Here is a 19,480-nt window from a genome sequence, read left to right on the forward strand (position 1 = left end):
GACAAGATTTCTCTAGATCTAATATTAGTACTTTTAAATTAAGTATATTTTCTTCATTAAAATAAAATTCCATGCCTTACTCTTATTTCACAACATCTCATCACTGAAAATCTAACAAATCAACCACTAGCATATTTTATATATTTGCCTCGTTTTCACAATTAAAAAAAAATACAACTCCAGTTAATTTACATCAATATTTAAAATTAACAGGTCTACATTTTCTGTATCCTAAAAGCCAACAGATGTCCTTATAGCACAAAGAAATAAAATTATCACACACCAAGGCATACTTTATCTTTATGGCAAATATCTAAATTAATTTTACACAATTCAGTTTCTGTACTCTTATAATTTTAGCTTATCATATTGACAAAATCAAACAAACACCATAGTCAAAGAACTATTAACTGAACATGATGACTTCATTGAACATTAGCAATTAGCTTTAACGTACTGTTTTATTAATTCTGTAAAGGCTTAAATTAATTTAGGATAAAGAACAGAGTTAAAGTTTTAATGCTTATCATAATCAAACTTTGTGAGTATGTCAAAGTGTAAGTGAACTCTCAGAAAAAGAGAGCTCCAGCGCTCTATGTTTTGAAAATCTGTAAAGGCATATAAATCCACCTGTCAGGTGACAGCATTTGGGGGAAAGTTTTCTTTCTCTCCAGTTCGTGTTCTGTTCTTATTCCCTGTCTTCTCTCTTTCACAGAAAGACTGTGGAAATACCCACAATCAACGAGAACAGTGAAATACAAAAAAACCTCAAACTTACCAAGCAATAAGAGAACTACATATTTCACAAACAACCTCTACTTAAAGCTCTAATCAGAGCCTACTACTCTAAACAGAAAACTAAAGCTAAAGTTTCCACACAAAACAATGTAAATTTTACCCTCATTGGCTTACCTTCACAACATTTTCTGGCGTAAAAGAGTATCAAGAATAAAAGTATTTCCATTATACCTGAATAGTTACTATACATGTTTAGCCATTCAGTTTTAAAATAATCTTCTATCCACTACCAAAAGAAAAGAGAGAGGGAGAAGAAAGAAGAAAGAAGAAACACTACAAAACAAGAGTTTCAAATAAAGACTAGAAAAGGCATCAAGCAATGATGGCCTTAAAGAAAAAGTTGTCTGATGATTGTCTGTGAAGTTTTCTAATAGCATGAAAGCACTTCACCAGTTTGTTCTTTCCTTAATAAATTTCAAGTTTGGCTCTACAGTGCTTTCCTACTAAAGCTAAACATAATATAATCTTTACCATGAGCTTTAACAACTAAAAACATTTTACACAAATATTTGTAAGACTAGTAAAATGTGCTAATGGAAGGATTCCTTCTTATTTTTAAAGATGCATACTTTCACAGTTGGATCACTTTCTCAGTATCACAGATTATACCCCGATTCAATATGAATACCAAAATTACTCATATCTAAATATAAATGTTTTCTATTATAACAAATAATAAATAAATCTTTTTAAGAAATATATGTATTTTAGAGGTTATTTATATTTCTCAATAATTGTATACAAACATTGAGAATCAACTTATAAATACCTTTAAAAATACAAATCAGAATTAGGAAGAATAATTTTACAAACTTAAGAAAGCTCTGTAACTATGAAAAAGAGCAGAAATTCAAAAGATTAATTGCCATGGAAAAACACAGCCATTAGACTATTAGGATACATTTCCTTCATAGTTTGAAACTCTCACTAATTTTAAAAGATACGGCTTTCTGAAGTGTCATTTGATAGAAATCAAAATGTGAACTCTAACTAGAAAATAATAGTTACATAAAACAAAAATTCAATAATGTTATTTGTTTCTTGGTAATAACAAATTCTATAAATCAGTTTCATATGCTAGGAAAACTAAAACCCATAAGAAAACACTACAATTAGCAGACACAAAAAGGAGGCTTCCCCTTACCCCAATTCCCAAAGTACTTAACAGATATTCAGAAAGAGAATTTTAGATACCTCACTAACATGGTATATAACCAATTAAATGAAAAACCCTAAAATTAAACCTATCAAAATTAATTCTTTTTTGATCCTATTTATCAAAATTAGAAAGTTCTTTCAGCCTATTACTTAATAGTATGACACGACACCATATTTCATGGTATACTGGGAAATTATTGCAGTTATTTAAAATGCTAAAATGAACCTCTTTATTATCTTCTAGTAATTTAATGAATACAAAATTCAGTTAAATAATGCTACTGTATGATGCACCCTTACAAAACAAATGTAAAACAGAAGTAACTTTGATCACATTAATTTACTACTTTTGAAGTCTTCAAGTATTAATAAAAAATGTTTTGGGGAGATGTTAGGACTAAAGACCACTACTGTTCCCTTAACAGCATAACAAATTACTCAATATTTAATTGCCACAGCACTTCTCCAAGGACTTAACATTCGCCAACATAAAGTTATTTTATAAAGTAAATTTCTTCACATTTGAAAAACAAGCATGTTTTGAAGGAATAAGCACTTTTAAGATCTGGTCAAGTTAAAAATGTATGTTCCTAAGCAATGTATATGAATACATTCATTTGAATATATACATACCATGGACAACAAAAACTGAATGTAAGCGAAACCATGTATCAGATTATAACTGATTTCCTATGACTAGCTTTTGAATATACAGTAATATTTAAATTAAAAATTTATAGTAGCTATTTACGGCTAATTAGTATTTCTAGTTATTTACTTAGTTGAACTATAACATTTTTATTCCAACAGTAGACTAAAATAGAAAATTTGGGGATTAATAATTTTCTATCAATTTCATGATTAAAGCTAACATATCTTTTGAGCTTCTCAACAGCTCAAAAATTAAATTGCTACTGTTGTTAAGAAAACAAAACCAAGAACAAAATTAGTTTTTCCCTGCTAGTCCCCATGGATCTAAGGCCACACAATCTGCAAAACAAAACAAAACAAAACACAAATAGATGGGCTAAGGAAGAAAGATCAAAACAAAGAAACAAGTTAAAAAAAAAAACAAAAACAAAAAAAAACTCTTTCCCTTTAGCAATCAACAAAATAACAAAAAAGAAAAAGTGGAAAAGTCACCCAGAATATATGACCATGTAAGCATGGGCACTCTTGCAGAAAACCAAGTCTGCAACCCAAAGCCATGGGAAATTTAAATTAGAGCAAAGGACCACAATAGGCAGAGAAATTTGTAGAGATAAAAAGGGACTGCTGAGGGTGCAGGTATACTACTAAAGATCTTTGAGATTTTGAAACAAGCTTTATTTGTTTTACTAATTTTTTAAAAAATAAATAACAACTATATATCCACATTATATCATTCTGCCGATTAACTCCCCCCCCACTTAAAACAAAACACATGTATGTGCTATATCTAAAGGAAGAGAAAGGATTCTCATTGCTTAATACTGAGTATCAGCAAATCAAATTTGCTTCACAACTCTATCTCCTTCCATATTTAAATGTTAAAACTATATCAAAATTTAACAAAAGGAGGAAAAGTCAGAGATAAGACCCTTCTGATGGTAATCTAAGTGGTGGCAAAATCACACAGTTCAACACAACTCCCCTTTGCCCTGCAAAAAACTATATGTCAAAGTTAGTTTAACCAAAACAGTCTGAAAATTAGATTATCTATGTTACATACATCAGTTTCATCGGTTAAATCCAGAAGTAAAAAAATATTTCCCAAACTACAACATCTCAAACAGAAGAACTAAGGGACTTCTACAACAACCAAGATAGTCATGGTATTAAGAACCAACACAAGTATTCCACAACTTAGGACCTGATAGATTTTAACCAGTAATTCACCTATCCAGAAATATTTAGATTGAATACTATGAACCTTTCCAGGGAAGTATTTCTTATACATAAAAGCCAATCATACCAGCTTAAAATAACACATTTATGGCAATATTTAAGTCACATTTATTCTCCCACAAAACCTTTATATAATTTTTAAGGCAAACCAAAATTCCAGAGTAAACATAAGATATGGAATGAAGAGCAAAATAATGACCATATGGGAGTGAGGTAATTTTTTAAGTCCTTAATAGAACAATGAAATTTTTTGGCAATTAAAATCCTCCTTAAAAGTGGAAAGCAATTCTATTTCTAAATAAAACCAAAAATTCATTTTTGTTTAAATCAGACCCTTAACACTAATTAATGATTAATACATAAGGAGTAACATATGGAATCACTGTGGTTGCACATTTTTTTCTTTAAAACCTCCCTCATTCAGTTAAATTCATATGCCATTTTCCTCCATGTCCTGAATTCCTCTCACCTGACTTTTCTAAGCAAAATTTTTTTCAATTACTTTAAAAAACTTATTTATCAGTCATAACCAATCTATTTCCTATGCTTTAGAATTTCTCATTAACTACAAATGTAAAGAGTATTAAAAAGTTTTCTAGAAATTTAGGCTTTCTCTCCCTACAATAGGTAATTCTGTTACAAACACTACTGAGTTACAAAGCAAAATCAAATGTGACCTACGTACTTAAAGGGAATTGCCAATAAAAACACTTACCCTCAATAAACAGCTCTAAACAGCCAGTCTTTCTTTTTGAGGTAATTACAAATTAACTCTATATTTAGGCAAAAGGTGGGGGGTACAAATTATTTTCTCACTATAGAATTATACTGTCTTCCTTAAAATTATACTGTCTTCCTTCCTATTTGTAAAAGATGAGGATAACAGAAGATGCTCTCAAGTACATGGTTAACTAATTTTCAAAACTACGTCAAAGCTGAAATTCTAAGGTAAAAATGTCACAAAAATAAAAATTATGTATTTAGCAGGCAAGATTCACTTTTAAATAATCTATTATTACACTGCATTTATATCTGGATCCAAATCTATATTACAAAAATAATTTTTATCCCCAGAACTGCGTCTCTATCCAGAGCTAATGCTATCAGATCAAGATTCAAACACTAAAAAAACAAGTAAAATCTATTCTTTTACATATTCTTAAGTATATTTGTATAATTTTTTTAAAAATGTGTCCTTACACATGGTGTATGCTCAATTAAAGTATTTCTTTATTATCAGAAGAATCAACAACAATTTGGCAAGTAACTCAAAATGCCAAAAACTTGACCATGACAATAATGTGTAACAAAACAAAGATAAACAATGACTGAGAATGTAAAAACTTCTGGCTGAAAAACTTCCATTAACTCAACACTTTTATTTCATTAAGTGTTAACAACCAATAGAGTGTTAGCAATAGATTAGTAAATTACTTTGAAATTAAATATAAATTTAGCAGAGTCTTAAAAACAGGATCTCCTACTTAGGGACATGAATGGTCTTCATTTTTACAAGGGAAAAAAGAGTACATGCTCTCCATTCTATACTTCTGAAAAATGTTTTACAGTCTAATCATATGCAGTTAACATCAAATTTACTTTCTGACCATAAAAATAAACTATATAAATTATACTCATTTCTTACACAAGTGATCACTATGTGCAATAGATTATTTTTAAAGCAAACAGCTATATGAAAATTACATTTCTACCCAGACATCAAGATTCAAGTTCCTATGACTTGTAGATAAAAAATGAAAATGTTGCCTGTCCATCTAATTTTATGCTACTCCAATCCCCCCCAAAATATAAAACTGTAGCTGGTAAATATTTGAATGGCAACTAAACTAGGTTGTTCATTCAATAAATACATGTTATTTTCATATTAAGCAGTTTCTAATAAATTTAATATATCTTATATGAAAATCAAATCGGTTTCTAAAAGAAATATCAAAAAAAGAGTAAAATTTAATTCTCTTCCTAAGTATTTATCACTGTTGAAAAGAAAAGCTACTGTAAATGAATTTAGACTAAAAGTCATAAACTGACTTTGGAAGAATGCATACCTAAATTGCTGATCAAAAGCGAAATCACAGAAATTAGCAAGCAACATACAATATCAACATTCCAAAATGTTATTAAAATCCAACCCAAAACTGCCTTAGCATTTCTGGAATTTCTAATGAGATTTTCAGTCTGCTGAACAATGGCCATAAAAGGCTTTCAAACTTCACTCCATTCACAAGTAAAGTTGAAATTGAACATTTTTATTTCTTCTCTCCCTATGACAACTTCACCATGGAACAGTGAATAACACAGCTCAAGTCATTATGCTAATTAGAAATTAAATAAAAAGATGCCCTTACAATGGTTAAGTGTAAGGTGACATGCTACAACCAGAGACACAGTTCAAAAGCAGCTTTACGAATTGTGTAGTACAGGCTTACAAAAGCTGAAAACATCAGGGAGGGAGCTCCTTGATGCTCTCGGTCACTGGAACTCTAGCATGTGGCCATTTTTCAATTATAAGGCAGAAATTAAACTATACATCAATGAGAAATATGTAAAATGGCAACCCACCCTTATGACCTAAAAGGCAAAGAAACTGTATTTATTGAAATTAAGCTGACTTGTTAACTGATGAATGCAGAAACCGGGGCGGGGTAGGGGGGCAACGACACGAGGACACCACCTTAAAGATTTGAAGATTATTGAAAGCAAAATCTAATTTATTAATGTTCCCAAACTAAGAGAAGGAACAGAATGTGTTCCTTCCCTATGTTAAAAGATGGTAAAGAACACAAGCTATGAGGAGCCAAAGTTTTATTTTAAGGCATGTTCTACTTTGAACAGTCCTGCATAAAATATACAGGGCTAGTCTTGTCTGCTGACTAACCTTATAACACCTGGTCCATTTGAGAGAATTTTTCTACCTGCCATAAAATTATATAAAATATCCAATTTTCTTTAAAGGAAAGGGAGATATACAAACAAGAAACAGGTGGAAAACACTGGAACAAAATAATGACCAAAAAATCTTCCAACAGCACTCTGAACACATACAAAAAATGTATACGAAACATAAATACCCTCTCTCATTTAGGCTAAGAAGGTTTCTAAAAAGACATGTTATTAAATACTTAATCATACCCAGACACATACTAAACTATTAATTTAGCATTAATGGTACCATACAGTCTTAAGTTTCTACAAGGGTTTTCAGCTTCTATTCTTCCTCCCTGCACTTACCCTGAACTGAAAATTCTATGCATTTTTCAAGACACAACTCAAAGGGCTACCTTCCAATTCGGTCTTGTACTTTGCCTATCCATGTAATGATTTTTTTTAAGTCTATTACATTCATCTGGAAATGATTTTGAAATGTGCTAGAGCATCTCTTAAATTTGTAGAAATGTATTTAACTCTGGTTTACAGTGTAACTTCCATATTGTCAGGCATTTTATGGCTTCTAAAGGCAGGGACTACATAGCAATTCTCAAGCCCCAACACCTAAATGGTATATTGACTTGTACACTGCATGTATCCAGTAAGGAACTATTGGACAGATTTTAAGATTTTAGATTTAGTCTAACTAAAATGTCACCGAATCATATAAAATTTATTTAAGTAAAGTGCCATACTAGACACGTTCAAAAGCACTTGGGTTCACAAAAAAAGCTGAGAACTTTCCATTCAAACTACCAAGTGGAAACTATATGCCCATACTTGCCAAAATCATCCTGTAGTTGGAAGAGTTTAGCCATTTTTCTATACATTAATTTAGTCTATCCGTTGTCTCATTTTATCTTTACAACTTTAATAAAATTATTTCTTTACCAATAATGAGATTAAGTTACCCAAAATCACAGCTAGTCAATTGAGGAACTACAACAGACATAATAACTACAACTGATTAAGAGCCTGTAGGTAACCTCATTCAGAATCAAACTTGAAACTGAGACCAAAGGGATGAGTAGGTATCAAGCAAGGTAGAAAGTGATCCAGGCAGAAAAAAGCAGCATTTGTAAAAGATCCAGATCAAATAAAGCATGACCAATTTGAAAAACTGAAATTCAAACAGGTAACCCACTCTACTCAAATTTTAATTAGTTATCAAGTCTTGGTTGAGTGCCCAATAAATGCCAAGGATCCTGCAATTACCTCTAGATGAGTTCTTTATCCTCTGAAATTGTACCCAAAACTTTTATATGCATATTTTGGGGGAGTAAAGGGACTTGACACAAAGACAACTACAACACTGGGGCGCCTGGCTGGCTCAGTCAGTAGAGCATGCAACTCTTGATCTCGGGGTCATGAATTCGAACCCTACATTGGGGGTAGAGCTGACTTAAAAAAATATATATGTATATAAAAGACTTACTGTACTAAGTCACTGAAAGCCATTATTTTACTTCAATTTCAAAACCTGTGGTTTCACTTCAATCAAGCCGTAATTTCACTTCAACTTCATGTTGTAGTATGATGTAAAGAGCACTACTCTATATGCAAAGGTAGGACTTCAATTAAATTCACCTAAGATTTACTTGATTATCCGCTGTGTGCCAAATGTTGGTGAACTAAAGAAGCAATATGTCAAACTGTAATACTGAATGAGCTCTACGTTAATGTAAAATTCTATAACGTAACAGTTACGTACTAGGAATTAATACAACTTCTTCAACATGCTATATTCTTCATTCTTCAAAAGTTACTGCTTTTTAAAATCTGAGTCTAATTTTTCGCTAAATCTGAATCTTCCAAAATTACTAAATGAGAAACAAACATTAAGACCAGGAATAAGTATAAAAGCATGTTTGTGAAAGTGCAATTAGACTATTCCACATGTGTTTGAAAGACTGTAAAAGTATTTTATTCATAAAATATTTTAAATTACTATTCATTCACCTCTAAAATGTGTTTGTTACATACCTAATGTATCTAGCTCAGAGTAGTGCAGACAACCCCAAAATAGTCCACAGCCCTAAGAATATCTTTACATACCACTATGGACTGATCTCCAGGCTACACTGTTACAGAGAGAAAAAAAAAAGGGTAGAGCAAAATGTGGTTAATATACCACTGTTTAAGGAAGGGGAGAAAGAATACAAAGATATATACATATTTGCTTTTTTTTTTTTTTTTTTAGTATAGGAACAAACCATCAATTTTCTCTGAACAGTTATCCATAAGGGGAAGAGCAAAAATGGGGTGAAGACTGGAGAGAAGACAGACTTCTCTGAATATATTATACCTTGTCTTGTTGACTTAAATGTGGAATCTTATAGACATTTTACTAATTATAAGACAAATTAAATTTGTAAAAGGCAATACTGAAAAATAAACATATAAAAGCAAAATGAAACAAATGAACTATCCATGCTTTAGTTTATAGCATAATCACAGGGAAAGAAACCTGAATTTAATTAAGCTTCCAGATCTAACTACCAGGTCATATAAAACACAGAGGGCACGGAATTATATGTTAAACATTACCACAAAATTCAGACTACAGAAAATTCTAGAGGACAACCAATCCAGTTAATACAACAAATAAATTACAAGGAAGAAGAAAAAGAGAATAAAAAAATAAAGATGGAACCTATAAAGGATACTTAAGTTATCAATCAATTACAATAAATGGATCTGATTCAAATAAACTATAAGAAAAAAAAATTGAGAGCCAGGATGGGAAATCTGAATGCTGACTCGGTTTTTGTTTTTTCTTCTTGGGTTTTTTTTTTCTTTTTTTTTTTAATATAGGCTCCACACCCAGCCTGAAGCACAATGCAGGCCCTGAACTCACAACCCTGAGCTCAGATCAAGAGTCAGACACTTAAATGACTGGTCAACCAGGTGCCCCCAGCTGGGTATTTAATAATAAAAGAAACATTGGTAATTTGTTTAGATATGATCAGGAAGTGATTATGTTTCTTAAGAACTTACCTTGCAGAAGTACACACTGAAATATACATACACACACACATACACATATATATGTATGAATGAATGAAATGATGGGTGTGATGTGCTTCAAAATAATACAGGGACAGGCAGTTATAATTGAGAAAAGACTAGTCATAGGTTGGTTTATGGGACACTGAGTCTGATATAACATTCTATTTTTATATACTTTAAAATCTCCATAATAAAAAAACTAACAAAAAGTTAATAATTACTCCTAGAGCTATTAATATCCCTTCCTTATGCAGGAAAATAAGTGGCTTGTTTTTAATTCCTAAAGCACTTATTGTTTCTCCCCATTACTTGGCAATCTTATGTAATAATCCTCCCCAAACTTGAGATCCTTCTCACAAATTAAGAAACACGCTGATTTCCTTTGGTGCATCTCTTTCTTCAACCAGGAGATCTACCTTTCCAATATATGAGAATTTTAAGTCACTTGTACTAGAGATAATAAAAGAAATTAAAGGGTGAGAATTTCAAAAAGGAAAACAAATGCAGTGCAGGCATTGCTATATAAAGAAGCCTTAGGAAAGAGTAAAGTAAGCTAAGGAAATGAAGTCTAGAACTTAGAAATAAATTCCTACATCCCTCAGTAGAGAAAGCTGAGAGCCAGATAAAATTGGGACTAAGGGCCAATGTTTTGGCATGAATTTATTATAAGCAAAGTCCTCATCATTAGTTGACGAAGGGCAGGCTGAACAAGTTATGTGTTACATCCACAAGTCCTCAACGGAACCTCAGGAAGCTAATCAAGAACTTCAAATCAGGAGTGGCTAGGTAGCTCCGAGAGTTAAGTGTCTTCCTTCCGTTCAGGTCATGAACCCCGGCCCACGTCAGGCTCCTTGCTCAGTGGGGAGCCTGTTTCTCCCTCTCCCTCTGCCTACCACGCCCCACTTGTGTTCTCTTTCTCGCTCGCTCTCTTTCTGTTAGATAAATTAAAATCTTTAAAAGAAACTTCAATCAGGGGCACTTGGCCGGCTCAGTCAATAAAGAATGTGACTCTTGGTCTTGGCATTGTGAGTTCAAGCCCCACACTGGGTGTAGAAATAACGTAAAAAACAAAATCTTTAAAAAGTAATAAAAAGAACATCAAATCATATAATCAGAAGAGTATCAAACATTCAGAGGAAGAACAGTTAGGAAAATATGCCTCCAAGTAATGTACTACCTGCCTGACTGTGTATTAAGAGAAAGTACAATGTGTATGCCTCTCACTTGAAACTTAAGTAATGGGGAATGGTCTGAAGTTTCCACAGAACAAGAATGGTTCTGCACTCATTACTACAAATTTAACAATAGTAAATGGGAAATTTGTATGTACTTACATAGTCCTTCATTCATTCATTACTACCTCAAATTCACTAATCCTATTTTTTATAAAGTGTTAAGTTTTCAATTACATCTATCATCAGGACTTTAAGACACTTATCTCCCAAGGTTAAGAAGAGACTTCCATAAATTACTTCGCTTCTTCTTAGTATTAGCTTATTTTTAGTATATACATGTGTGTGTGTATACACACACATATATTACAGGAGCACCTGGGGCTCAGTCAGTTAAGCATCAGACCCTTGGTTTCTGCTCAGGTCGTGATCTCTTTGGTCTTGAGAATCAAGCCCTGCATAGTAGTAGGATGCCTGATCAGTGGCGAGCCTGCTTGATTCTCTCCCTCTGTCCCATCCCCTGCACACATTCAAGTGTTCTCTCTAAAATAAATAAATATTTAAATAATAATTCTATAAATATTATATAAATTCTGTCTCTTCAATGAAACACAATGCCATTTAAGGCTAAAACTATGTCTTTTATCATTTTAAATCCCCTCTGTGTATACTACAGAGTAGATGCCCAATATTTTGATCATTCAGCAATTAATACAGAACAAATACATGTCAAAGAATTACTCTAAATATCATAGGGTAACTTGTGAGTATGGAAAAGACCTGCCTTCAAGGAGTCTTTAATCTCTCCTATCAGACTGATACTTTAAATATGCCATAGTTCAAGGGTTTGGGGAGGAGGAGAAGCAGTATACCAAATAGCTACTGCTATGGTTAAACATCATCATTTCAAAAGTATGTCAGAATTTCTACAAATTTCCATCAACATGAAGAAATCTCTCTAAAGACTACTATATAAACTGAACTCAAATCTATTTACAAACAGGATAATAATGGTGAGAGAGTAAAACCACACTCAGATAAACATCAGTACAGAATATATTGCTTATTAACTAAAGAGAAATAGGATTATGGCATTAGCAGACCAAGGATATAAAACAGGAGATATATATTTGAATATCTGTCAGAGTTTTAAGAGTCAGGCAAGTTAATTGGCAAAACTGCACAATTTGTTTAGATTTGGCTGGAACAAAGAAACAAATCCTAGAAGCAAAGGGATAAATTTCAGTATGTGTAAGAGGAATATACACTGAATGCAAGGAATCAAAAATTACTCAGCGTTCTGGGGATCGAGCCCCGCATCGGGCTCTCTGCTCAGCGGGGAGCCTGCTTTCTCCTCTCCCTCTCTCTCTCTCTGCCTGCCGCTATGCCTACTTGTGATCTCTATCTATCAAATAAATAAATAAAACCTTTCTAAAAAAGAAAAAAAAATTACTCAGAATTACTTAGGTCTTGCATCTAATTGCTAATGTTACTTATTAGTAATGTTACTAATGTTGCAGAAAAGGTGTTACAAATATACACATACACACACTAAACTTTAACAGAACAGCTGTAAGAATCAGTTTCTTTACAAACTCTTAAGTGGATGAAAAGATAAAGGAAAATTTGATGCAAAAAAAAGCCATACTAGAGGGGCACCTAGGTGGCACAGTCAGTTGAGCATCCGACTCTTGATTTCAGCTCTGGTCGTGATCTCAGGGTCATGGGGTCAAGTCCCGCATCCAGCTCCACACTGGGCAATGGAGCCTGCTTAGGATTCTCTCTCTCCTTCTCCCTCTGCCCCTCCCTACCTGCTCTCTCTCTAAAAAGAAATAAAATAAAAGCCATACTAGAAAAACATAAGCCAACATAAACGACAAGTATAAAAACCAAAATACTAAGAGAAAAAACTGTAAGAAATAACAAAGAGCATACCACCAAATCAAAATAGAATATGCAACATCACAAGTCATTGCTAAAAACAATGAAGTTAAGTGGAACCCTCATAAATTACTGTGAGAATGTATAATGGTGCAGCCACTGTGGAAAAGTCTGGTGGTTCCTCAGAAAGCGAAACATGAAAATCCCAGCTATACTAGGGGTCCCTGGGTGACTTGATCAGTTGAGCAACCGATTCTTGGCTTAAACCCAGGTCATAATCTCAGGATTGTGGAATTGAGCCTTAGGTCAGGCTCCAAGCTCAGGGGGAGTCTGCCTATCTCTGTCCCCTACCCTCCCTCCCTCCCCCTACTCACAGTCTCTCTAAAATAAATAAATAAATCTTTAAAAAAAAAAAAAAAAAAAGGAAAGAAAGAAAGAAAAAGAAAACCCAGCTATTCTAGTCTTAGGTATATACCCAAAATAGGTATTCAAATAATACCTATACATGAATGTTCATAGTAGCACCATCCATAATACCCAAAAGGTGGAAATAACCCAAATGTCCATCTACAGATGAACAGATAAACAAAATGTGGTATAACAATGCAATTGAATATTATTCAGCCTTGAAAAGGAATGAAGTACTGATACATGCTACAATATGGACAAACCTTCCAAACATTATCCTAAGCGAAAGAAGTCAGACACAAAGGTCACATATTATATGATTCTATTTTCATGTAATATCCAGAATAGGTAAATCCACAGAGACAGAAAGATTAGTGGTTGCCAGAGTCTGGGAGAAGAAGGAATAAAGAGCTCCATGAGAGCAGGGTTTCCTTTGGTCTGCTTCCATAATACTGTAAACTGAACACTTTAAAAAGATTAATTTTGTGTTATGCTAATTTCACCTCAATAAAAATAAACACAAATAACCCCTCCTCCAAAAATGCAGTTTAAGAACAAACATGCTTCTTACTCTCTACTTATAACATCAAACACTAGAACTGTTTGCCAGAGATCTCTTTATATACCTAATTACCAACCTTCTTTTCCTCACTCCTATAACACATACTTGACTAAATCTACCATTCCCTTTCTTCTAGAATCCTCATTTCCATATGGTTCAGCCACCCTCTACCCTATTCTCACTACTCCTCACCAATCTCTTTCATTTTGCCCTGAGAAACCCTAGTTCTATTGTTACTTCTCAGTTAACCTGGTCCTCTTTCTATGGAAAAATAACCTTTCAATTCAATTTCTCAAACCTTTCAGTGTATTAAATCTGAAATGACAATAAGATAACCAAATGGAAAAATCAGTACGGTAGATATGGAAAACTTGAGTTCAAGAAAAATGGCTCATCATCATGAACACGTTAATGTTTGATGAACCTAGATGTGATGTCAGGAGAAGGCAATTTAAAGAAAGACTGGGCTAAATGCTTTCGACCTTCTGGAACTTCTGTGATGGTATGCCTAGCCCTGGATCATTTGGTTTCCATAATCTTGCTTCAGATTGCCAAATATTATTGGAAAAAGTTATGAAATCCTTCAAAGTGAGTTCATTACAAGCTCATATTGTTGCAATTTGGACTGAATACCACTTCTAAGTAAATCTATTATTGATTTGTTGGCACAATGATTTCCCAACTATGAGCTTCAGACTCCTGGAGACCTGCAAGATTGGTGACCACAGGGGCGCCTGGGTGGCTCAGTGGGTTAGGCCGCTGCCTTCGGCTCAGGTCATGATCTCAGGGTCCTGGGATCGAGTCCCGCATCGGGCTCTCTGCTCAGCAGGGAGCCTGCTTCCCTCTCTCTCTCTCTCTGCCTGCCTCTCCATCTACTTGTGATTTCTCTCTGTCAAATGAATAAATAAAATCTTTAAAAAAAAAAAAAAAAAAAAAGATTGGTGACCACAGTCGGTGCCCAGAGGCATGCATTATATAAAGACATATACATATACATATATATGTACTACTATTTTTCAAATGTACAGACATTGTGGTTAATAAAACCCCATCACGTAAAAGAATACTAAAATAGTAGCTAATATGCATTTTCTCAATTAATAAATACTAGAACTATGACTACAATCATGTGGGAGCCCACAAATTGCTGTGAAGTTTAAAAGGCTGCCATCTTCAAAACACTGGGAATCACAGTCTAAAAGTATTCCTCAAAGGACTCAAGCTTTCCACACTCTAGGCTTCTAAGTACCCTCTGCCCACTTCACTCCCAATTCTGTTTTCATTTTCCTAAGAAAACCAAACACATCCTCACATATTCCCTCATCTGCAATCCATCTGAATTTATTTTCTTCTCTACCTCTAGAAATATCTGATGATTGAGAAGTTAATGGTGTCTTTTCCCTTTTAAGACTAATTCAGACATACACACCTGATCCCATCTCTTAATTGGCCCCCACTATCCCAATCCAACAAACAGGTTTAATCTACCCTCAAAAGGGCCGCCCTCCTTGCCCCCCGTCTATCTAAAAACATTATCAGATCTACCTTACTCTGATAAAACTTCACTTAATTCCACTCTGTGTTCTACCACTCTCTTTCTTTTCTTCCTTTTGCTGTCAACTTCTCAGGGTTGGCCTTTGACACACTGAGCCAGCCATCTGTTTTTGTAAATAAGATTTTGCTGGAATACCTAACCCATTTCTTTAGGTATTGTGGCTGCGTTCCCACAAGGGTAAAGTTAAGTAGTTAGGAAACCCTATCGCCTGGAAACCTAAAGTTTGTATCCTTAAAAAAAGGTCTGTCAGTCACTGGGGCTCCAAAGCATAACCTACATCCAATATCATCATTTCCTCTGAGAACAAGTAGGTACTATTAAAGGTTTGGGGCACAGCAAAGTACTATGAGTAAAAGGGCATTTCAAGACTACTAGTTTAACAATATTGTGCAGGGAATATGTAAAAGATCATTTAGGAAACTACTGCAAGAGACAGGCATTAGGCATACAGGAAGAAAAACTAAAGGGAGTTCTTAAAGGAATTATGCATCAAGACTATGAGAGAGAGAATACAAAGTCCACACCAAAATTTCAATCCTTGAATGATGTGGTTCTAAGAATTTGCATTACCTCCTACAGTTTACTGTAGACTTACAGCTCTTCGGAGCCTCCTATCTTAACCACAGAATTCCTAAAATCTCAATACTAATTTCATATTCTCAGTATATCAAGCATTTCCCATGCTGGCTGCCTGGCTAACTCCTGGCCAAGCAAATCACTTAGGAAGAGGCAGTCCCAACAGAGTTGGCCAAATGACAGCACAGGACCAACGTCTGAGATGAATGCAGTACTCACCTGTGATACCAGGCAGAAAGAGAGGGGACTAAGATTTCAGGTCCAGAACCGGCTCTAGCCAAACAGGAAGAAGCAGCTATGAATTTGCTTATAGTAGAAGCAGAGCGTCTTTGATATTCTGACATACTCTTTCTGATGTTCAGACAGACCACCATCAGAGTAGCCACTGGTAAGAGTCTCATGAGAAACAAGCCAAAAAACAAGACCAAAAGATGAGGAATTAAATGGAGCAGACCCTATTGGTCTTTTGTCTAGGAAAAGCAGTCTTCCTTATTAAATATGGCATTATTTTTCAAAATGGCCAATATGATACTAACCTTCATTTACAGAGTTTTCACATCCAACAAGATTGAGAAGGATATCATCATCTTTATCATCAACTTCACATCCCAGCAGCATCCAGTTTTCCACGTTATCACTTTCTGAAATGGTGCTCTCTTCCTCTTCACTTGAACTGACCTCTATAATCATAACCTCTCGGATTGTACCTGGTATCTCTTCAGGTTTAGGCTTCTCAATACTCCTCTTGCATTTCTTATCAGTCAACTTATTAGAATGAAGAGAGGCAGGAGGACCTCCGGTCTTTTCTTTTGCTTGGATTCTAAAATTCTTTCTTTTGCATCTGTAAATACTATCTTCATCAGACAAAGTGATGACCTCTGACCCATCTGAGAGCTGGATGACCTCACTATCTGAAAGGATAATTAAGTTCTTCTGATTTGTTTTACTACTGGATGATTCAGAATTCCCAGAGTTCTTCTCTTCATGTTCTTCCTCTCTAATGATATTATCAAGATCTTGGGCGTAATGAACTTGGCTGTAGAGCTGAAATTCCACCTCACTATCAACACTCAGTTCACTAGATGACTCTTCACGATAAAGGTCATCTTCATAGGCTTCTATGGTCTCATAACCACCAAACATCATGGGAAGTCAGTAACCTTGATGCTGTAAAAGAGAAAATCATACAAAGAAAATATTTTAAAAGCTCAGATCATGCCTGTTTAATGCATAATGATATCACCTTAGAGCTAACTTCTGTGAAGGCCATCATTGTTCTCAATAACATATTAAAATACCTTTTTCTCTTAAGAGTACTCTTTTTTTGAGGATTTCTAAATCCTGCTATGACCTGCTCTGATAATACCCACCCCTCTCAAATGAAAATTACTCCAACAAATTGAGTGGTAGTTATTAATGGAAATACCATATTTTGCATGTATGCTAGAAAGGAAAGACAGGTTGATCTACTGCTTCAGACACCATTTTTTTCTCTAAAATGTGAAAAATCACCAGAATAGTTTAAGTCATTCTCACTATTCCATCCATTCTTCATCTCTTCCCTGGTTCTGGTTCTGCATCTCATCTTTCCAGGTATGCATTGTCACATGCGAATATTACTTCAACTTTGATTAAAACCCACTCCAAAACAATCATATTTACTGTTTTAGTGCAGATTTCTATTCTCAATTAAAAAATTAATCTCATGGCCTTTTTATCCTTGACTAAAATAATACATAAAAATATCTGATAAACCTTGGTTTACTTTTGTACTAGCAATAAAGATGTGTATGAAAAACATACTAAGGACCTAAAACTGAGGCAAAACTTCTAGCTATAGGAGCACTTTACCTCCCTACTGTGGGCATATTAAATCTTGCTCATCCTTCTACTCAGCTTAAACATCCCTTTTTCGTTTTTTAAGATTTTATTTATTTATTTGACACAGAGAGAAATCACAAGTAAGCAGAGAGGCAGGCAGGGTGGGGGCGGGGGCGGGGAGGAAGCAGGCTCCCCGCTGAGCAGAGAGCCCATCGAGGGGCTCCATCCCAGGACCCTGAGACCATGACCTGAGGCAAAGGCAGAGGCTCAACCCACTGAGCCACCCAGGCACCCCTGTCTTTTTTTTTTTTTTTTTAACATATATGTATTTTATTTATTTACATGAGAGAGACAGAGATAGTGAAAGAGAGCATGAGCAGGAAGGAGGGGGAAGTGTGGGGAGAAGCAGACTCCCTGCTGAGCAGGGAGCCTGATACAGGGTTCAATCCCAGGATGCTGGGATCATGACCTGAGCCATCCAGGCGCCCCAACATCCCTTTTACTGAGAAAGCTTCCCTTGACCCACCAGACTAAATTGTGTCCCTTTTATAGGCTTTTCAAAACACTACAGATCTAATTACTAATCAATGTAAATGTCTCACAAAAACCGATCACAAACCCCAGGAGAGCAGAAACTATATGCACTTTGTTAAACAACAGATTCCCAAAGCCAAGCAGAGTAACTGGTATTTAGCAGGACCTCCATAAATGTCTGATGAATTAATGAATAAATAAATAAATGAATATCATTTAGCATTTGCTCTTCAGCCCTAATAAATCTGTCTAAAATATGGTGGGATGAATTTCACAGTTGTCTCCAACTATTCCACTATTCTCTTATCATTAACCAAATATCTACACAAAAGATGTTTCAATTAGGTACTGATATAATATTGATCAAAATGAGAGCTCTGGAAAAATAACTCATGTTTGTTCAAAAATCAGGGACAGCCTACAAAACAATTAACAATGACAATTTATTCTTTCCACTTCCTTTTTAGCTATACAAATTTAGAAAGACTAGCTGTTCTTGGTTTACTAGTTCTTTGCCCAAAATGTCAGGGTGTTCTGATGGTAGTTTTAGTAATACAACCAGCTAACTCCAAGAACCAAATGAACAAGAGCCAAAAATGCACTACCATCATGCTGGAGTTTTTTGTTGTTGTTTAGAAAAATAAAGAAACCAACTTTTATCATACACCTTAAACTTACACAGTGTTCTATGTCAATTATACCTCAATAAAGCTGGGAGTAAAAATGATAATTACGCTCTGAGTTAATGACACTGTATTGTATACTTGAAATCTGCCAAGAGAGTAGGTCTTTTTTTTTTTTTTTTAAAGATTTTATTTATTTACTTGAGAGAGAGACAGTGAGAGAGAGCATGAACGAGGAGAAGGTCAGAGAGAGAAGCAGACTCCCCATGGAGCTGGGAGCCCGATGCAAGACTCAATCCCGGGACTCCAGGATCATGACCTGAGCCGAAGGCAGTCGTCCAACCAACTGAGCCACCCAGGCGTCCCAAGAGAGTAGGTCTTAATGTTCTCACTCAGGTCCCTGGGTGGCTCAGTGGGTTAAGCCTCTGCCTTCGGTTCAGGTCATGATCTCCAGTCCTAGGATGGAGCCCCACATCAGGCTCTCCACTCATCGGGGAGCCTGCTATCCCTCTCTCTCTGCCTGGCTCTTTGCTTGCTTGTGATCCGTCTG

At 34.8% G+C, this 19,480-nt stretch overlaps 1 protein-coding gene across 5 annotated transcripts in view; it reads right to left on the reverse strand.

The window, feature by feature from the left end:
* Positions 1 to 19,480, reverse strand: part of ZCCHC7 (zinc finger CCHC-type containing 7) — a 241,938-nt gene that overhangs the window by 219,198 nt on the left and 3,260 nt on the right. For all 5 annotated transcript variants that reach the window (XM_032308640.1, XM_032308635.1, XM_032308636.1 and 2 more), the window contains exon 2: positions 16,489 to 17,119. In XM_032308640.1, coding sequence (XP_032164531.1) covers positions 16,489 to 17,098 — 610 coding nt within the window. In that variant the 5' untranslated portion in view covers positions 17,099 to 17,119. The remainder of the gene's footprint in view (positions 1 to 16,488; positions 17,120 to 19,480) is intronic.

This window comes from Mustela erminea, chromosome 12 (assembly GCF_009829155.1).
Source record: "Mustela erminea isolate mMusErm1 chromosome 12, mMusErm1.Pri, whole genome shotgun sequence".
NCBI classification, from domain to species: Eukaryota; Metazoa; Chordata; class Mammalia; order Carnivora; family Mustelidae; genus Mustela; species Mustela erminea.